Source organism: Ictalurus punctatus, chromosome 6 (genome assembly GCF_001660625.3).
Source record: "Ictalurus punctatus breed USDA103 chromosome 6, Coco_2.0, whole genome shotgun sequence".
NCBI classification, from domain to species: domain Eukaryota; kingdom Metazoa; phylum Chordata; class Actinopteri; order Siluriformes; family Ictaluridae; genus Ictalurus; species Ictalurus punctatus.
In genome coordinates this window covers 5,232,605-5,238,863 of record NC_030421.2, presented here as the reverse complement: position 1 = coordinate 5,238,863, position 6,259 = coordinate 5,232,605, and the positions used below count along the sequence as shown (strand labels likewise).

The following is a 6,259-nucleotide window of genomic DNA, read 5'->3' as shown; positions in this document are numbered from 1 at the left end:
AGCGTATTTTGTACACTTCTGAGAAACTCCCCGCCCCATTTGTTGAGTTTTCCGAGCTGTGATTGGAGGATACACTTTTAGTGGGCGGGCCCACGCCTTGAGCTATTTACCAGTGCGAGCACGAGCATACAGACAGGACGAGTGTTAGCGCAACAGGGTCCGGGAACAGGGTTTTAATAAATAATTGTTTCCCCCCTTTAATAAGGTAGGTTATTTCTATTTAATAATTTGCATAAGTACGTTAATTTGCGCTTGCGTTAACGTTTTGCGTTGGTTTACATTTGCAAACGAAAGCAATTCAACTAGTGTGGGTTGATTAGGTCTTTTCTAAGTCTCCTTTCTTGGGCTGTGTCCTATACCGCACGCTCGCGCACTACACAGTGACTGAATGTAGTGAGAGGAGCCTCGCGGATTGGAACATAGCCGGTCTAACGGTGTTGTTTTTGCGTCTCCATTAAAAACTGTGGAATGTATATATATTCAATTATTTTTTGTTATAACGTATAGAAATATATGGAAACAACCCCAAATATTTAAATCATATTGGAAAAGATATATAGATATATACACGCATATCTTCAGCTATTTAGCTAGCTGAGCTAACTATTCTCTAGACTAGTGAGCTAGCTAAAACGAGTGCGCTAGCTAGCTCTAAGCTAACAAGTAAACATCTGCGTTTTCATGCAGTGTTAATTTTCACTCTGAAGAAAAGCAATGGTTTTAAATAATAATAATAATAATAATAATAATAACACAAAAAAATAACAGGTTGATGAAGCATTTTACGTAATTAATTCAATTATTATCGTTTTTTACGTTGTGTGCGCTAATAAGATTTTAGGTGCACGAGCGCTTTGTTTGTCTAAATGAATGTTTAGTGAGGATTAAAATCAGATTATGATTACATTAAATTTTAATCTGTTTGCTGTTTATCCTCTTGACTAGCCAGCATGCGTTATATGACATTTAAATTAAACTTATTTATGAATATGATTCGTGTTTAGACTATAGGTCTCCTTTCAGGTTACTCCTCCTTTAAACATATTCCTTATTTACAGGGAAATAACCAGGCAGGAATGTGAAGCGTAAACTTGTGAACTGTTTTGCAGAGTTTCTTTAATAATGGTTGGTGTGTGAGAAGAGAAGGAAGATGCGAGACGTGGCATGTGTACAGATCTGAGTGTGTAATCTTATCAGCTGTGAGGAGTTGTGTAAGAGGAGCAGAGATGAGCTGACTGATTGTGTTGGGAAACCGTGAACTTTGCATCTAAAGACTGATAAACAAATGAGCCGAAGTGGGTCAGTGAATCGCTCGGAGAAGAAAAGGGTCACGTTTAAAAGGTCGTGTTCGTGAAATTGATGGAAACGCATCGAATAAAGGAGGATGTGGGCTCTCGGCGAGATTTCCTACCAGTTTTGCCAGCTCTTTTCAGAGAAAAGTAGTTAAAACATGCTTGTAAAGTCACTGGGTGATGTCACCGACTAATTTGCATATTGGTTTATTCATCGTGAATGTTGGCATGTCGAATTACAAATGAGGGAACGTGAAGAAGTTAGAACGTTTTCGCTTAGAATAGACTAGAGTTTTATCAGAACAGCCGTGATCGGTCGTCGGGAAGAGACGCGGTCAGCGATCGGTCGTCGGGAAGAGACGCGGTCAGCGATCGGTCGTCGGGGAGAGACGCGGTCAGCGATCGGTCGTCGGGGAGAGGCGCGGTCAGCGATCGGTCGTCGGGGAGAGGCGCGGTCAGCGATCGGTCGTCGGGGAGAGGCGCGGTCAGCGATCGGTCGTCGGGGAGAGGCGCGGTCAGCGATCGGTCGTCGGGGAGAGGCGCGGTCAGCGATCGGTCGTCGGGGAGAGGCGCGGTCAGCGATCGGTCGTCGGGGAGAGGCGCGGTCAGCGATCGGTCGTCGGGGAGAGGCGCGGTCAGCGATCGGTCGTCGGGGAGAGGCGCGGTCAGCGATCGGTCGTCGGGGAGAGGCGCGGTCGTTGGTAAAATTACATCAAAATTGATGCTTCTGTTTTGTTCCTTTTCGTTTTTGTAAATATTAAAAAGATGTAAAGGTTATTTAAAAAAGAAAACAACATGTCGTGATACCAACGATGTATATGAGAAAATTGTATCATGGCATAACTTATCACAGTATTGAGATTATATCATCATGTTGCCCCGCCCTTCTGTACATAACATCTTTTCCCCAGACTAGGAAGGAGAAGAAAAAAAACATTTCCAGTGTCTACATCGTAACTCCTCCCTGGACAGGACCAGGCCTCGTTCCTTCTCGGCTTCAGCGGGCCTGCGAACGTCACTTAATAACCGTCATGTGTCACTCGCATTGTTTCTGAATGACTGCACTATTATGTAAAGCGAAATTATCATTCAAAAGTCTCTTTAAACTGTCATGTGGCGTTCATGAGTGGCAGACGTGTCAGTGCGTCTTTTGTCAAGAAGATACTTTGCATTTTTTTGCGTTTTCCCTTCGACCCGTGAGAGGGATTCAGATTAGCTACATTATAGCTGACGCATCAGAATAGCTGTTTTTATTGTTTTTCTTTTTTACGTGATAAGTCGTTCACCTGGATATCTTCGGCCCCAGAGCGATCAGCAGTCTTTTATTAAATCACGAAGAAATGATTCGTCTACAGCACACACTTAAACCACGCAATTCTGAAACCAGTCTTTTGGCAAGAATTTATTTCGTATTTCTTAATTCATGAACGACACATTTGTACTTTTATTTCAGTTTATATGTCGTGTAACGTCCACGAAACAACTTCCTGTTCTCGCTCACGATATAGCAGCCATAAACAGTCATCCAGCCTTTCCTTAAAGTGAAACCGCAAAGAAACGTAAACTCCCCCTGAAAACTTAACACTGGAGACTCCTTCCATATAAAAAATATAAATCTGTGTGTGTATACTATTTGTTTTAGATTGTTTGGATTATCCAGCAAAATGGCGTGGAACTGTAACTATAGAAACAATAACATGTTAGAACGATACCGTTGTAGAAAAATAATCAACAGCAGAACATCTGACCAATCAGAATCGAGGATTCTACGGGGGCGTGGTGTAAATTAGCGACACTCTTGTGATTACGTCTTGCGAGCCCTTCTTTTGTAATCAACCTCGGCGCTCGTTGTTCCTCAGGAGGTCGGGATGAACGTTGGCGTAGCCCACAGTGAGGGGAACCCCAACACTCGAGTTATGAACAGTCGGGGGATCTGGCTGACGTACGCACTCGGCGTGGGAATGCTTCACATCGTGCTCTTAAGCATTCCTTTCTTCAGCGTGCCGGTCGTGTGGACCCTCACGAATGTTATTCACAACTTGGTAAGTCCTCCGTGTCCGATTTTTTAAAATTATTATTATTTATGGTCCTTTTAATTACGCAGAGTTTTCTCTGTAAACAGTCAGTGGATCCTGAAATTCCTACTTGGACCGAGAGGCAAGTCGTCAGCGCGACTCAGGAACTCGAGATTCCTGTCATTTGTAGCTTGCTTTAATAATCCGATATTGTTAAAGAAGCAGTTTGTAGCCCCCTTGAGTTCCTGTTCAATGAAAAGGGGCGGGGCTAAGTCAAGTTGCATGAAGTGAAAAACTAGCGAGACCCATTGACCATTTTAAGCATCTCCGCAATATGACGCTATCGCCACCGTGCTTTACCGTGAAAATTGCCTTCTCGGTTGTTGACTGACGATTGTGCGTTGTTTTTCTCAGCGTGTCGTAAAGTTCTATTTCGGTCTAATCAGACACGAGAACTTTCTTATTCTATGACCCAAACGTTTCTGAATATCAATGTGTCAAGTTACAATAGTTGTTTATACTATTATCAAGCCATTTGTTTAGTGTCGGCTCGGTGTCTTTTTTTTTTTTTTCTTTTTTTTTTTTTTCTTTTTTTCTTTTTTTTCTTCTTTTTTCTTTCTTTCTTTTGTGAGCTGAGGCGATTTTTGTGATTTTATTACGTTCATGGAGGACGTTTTCAGCCCGCCCCGCCCCTCAGACAATGGTTTTTGTTTGTTTTTTACTTTGTAGTTGGTTTAAATACGTATGAAACCGAACCAAAAATGATCATTTCCACCATGATTCTGATTTGGCTAGCAAGCAAACTAACAGGTGTGAATCAGCCCTAAAACGTTTATTTCTGGCTGCGACGTCGGCCATCTTGCATCAGCGAAATCGCTGCCGCTAGCTGTCCGCTAGTCTGATCTGCTCACGTCGTTCTGCTTTATCAGTGTGTTCTGTGTTTTTATATTGAGTTCACGATCTCTCTCTCTCTCTCTCTCTCTCTCTCTCTCTCTCTCTCTCTCTCTCTGTCTCTCTCACACTCTGTCTCTCTCACACTGTCTCACTCTCTCACACTCTGTGTGTCTCTCTCTCTCACACTCTCTCTCACACTTTCTCACACTCTGTCTCTCTCACACTTTCTCACACTCTGTCTCTCTCTCTCTCTCTCTCTCTCTCTCTCTCTCTCTCACTCTGTCTCTCTCTCACTCTGTCTCTGTCTCTCACTCTGTCTCTGTCTCTCACTCTGTCTCTCACTCTGTCTCTCTCTCTCTCTCACACTCTCTCTGACTCTCTCTCACACTCTCTCTCACACTTTCTCACACTCTGTCTCTCTCACACTTTCTCACACTCTGTCTCTCTCTCACACTCTCTCACACTCTCTCTCTCACTCTGTCTCTCACTCTGTCTCTGTCTCTCACTCTGTCTCTCTCTCACTCTCACTCTGTCTCTCTCTCACTCTGTCTCTCTCTCACTCTCACTCTGTCTCTCTCTCACTCTCACTCTGTCTCTCTCTCACTCTGTCTCTCTCTCACTCTCACTCTGTCTCTCTCTCACTGTCACTCTCTCTCACTCTCTGTCTCTCTCTCTCTCTCACTCTGTCTCTCTCTCACACTCTCACTCTCTCTCACTCTCTGTCTCTCTCTCTCTCACTCTGTCTCTCACACTCTCTCTCTCTCACACTCTCAGGGAATGTACGTGTTCATGCATGCGGTAAAAGGGACGCCGTTCGAGACTCCAGACCAGGGCAAAGCCCGACTCCTCACACACTGGGAACAGCTGGACTATGGCGTGCAGTTCACATCATCCAGGAAGTTCTTCACAATTTCGCCCATCATTTTGTACGTGACGTTTTATGGAATAAAACCGTTATTATTTTGTCGAAAGATCTTTTCGTATAGCACCGCCCTTCAGAAGCTACATAAGATGCGTAGATGTTTCCCAGAAGACGAACTAATAATTCACAACAATAATAATAATAATAATAATAATAATAATAATAATAATAATATTAATAATAGTGTTTTTATTTTCTCTCAGATATTTCCTGACGAGCTTCTACACGAAATATGACATGGCTCATTTTGTGATAAACACAGCATCCTTGCTGAGCGTCCTCATCCCCAAACTGCCACAGCTCCACGGAGTGCGACTCTTCGGAATCAACAAGTATTAATCGTTCAGAGCGAACGACGCCGAGAACATTCTCTCTCTCTCTCTCTCTCTCTCTCTCTCTCTCCCTCTCCCTCTCTCTCTCTCTCTCTCTCTCTCTCTCTCTCTGCGGTTTTGTACAGAGTGTAATTTAGTGTCTGTCTTTGCCTAGATGCACTTCGGGTTATTCCGGGGCATATGTGACGACGCCTCAAGCATTAACTTAAAGAAGTAAATATTTAATTTTCTTTCTTTTGGCTCCCTCATGGATCTGGGCTGGCCCGGGTTTCACAGTCGAGATGAGGTATTTACTTTTGTTTTGTTTTTGTGTTCCTTGCTTTCGGTTTTGTTTGTAGGTGCGCACTAATTCGAGGCTTCTGTTTGACATTTCTAAAGGTTTTTTTGTTTGTTTGTTTTGTTTTGTTTTGTTTTTTTAACAAAAAAAAAACCCTGATTCTTTATAAGAGTCGGACCCTGTAGTCTTTTCAGTACTAGTAGTCTTTGCATGAAAAAGAAAGAGAGGTTTGTTAGAGAGAGAGTATTTTGATAGATCCTCCATCAGGATTATGCAAGACACACACAAAAAAAAAACCACCAACCATGGATTAACAAGATTTTAGTGTTTACTGATCCGAGTCTGATGATGTTTATGTTGATGTTGATGTATTCATTCCAGTCAGTGTGCTCGTTTATTAGGACGTAACTGTGAAATCTCTTAATGAGCAGAGCAGGTTTTATTTTCTTCAGCATCTCTGTTTATTCATGGTATTACTGGAGCTCAAACAAACCCTGTGTGTAATAAAGGCTTATTTGTGCTCTGTG

At 42.7% G+C, this 6,259-nt stretch overlaps 1 protein-coding gene across 2 annotated transcripts; it reads left to right on the top strand.

Annotated features, from left to right (window-relative positions):
- The first annotated feature begins 119 nt into the window (after window positions 1-119).
- Window positions 120-6,259, top strand: ormdl1 (ORMDL sphingolipid biosynthesis regulator 1). 2 transcript variants are annotated; one of them, XM_017470425.3, is made up of 4 exons: window positions 120-205; window positions 3,152-3,334; window positions 4,976-5,127; window positions 5,327-6,259. In XM_017470425.3, the coding sequence occupies exons 2-4, from the start codon at window positions 3,161-3,163 to the stop codon at window positions 5,460-5,462; spliced, it is 462 nt and encodes a 153-aa protein (XP_017325914.1). In that variant the 5' UTR covers window positions 120-205; window positions 3,152-3,160; the 3' UTR covers window positions 5,463-6,259. The 2 variants fall into 2 exon arrangements, with proteins under 2 accessions (XP_017325914.1, XP_017325915.1); XM_017470426.3 differs by lacking the exon at window positions 120-205 and adding an exon at window positions 450-470.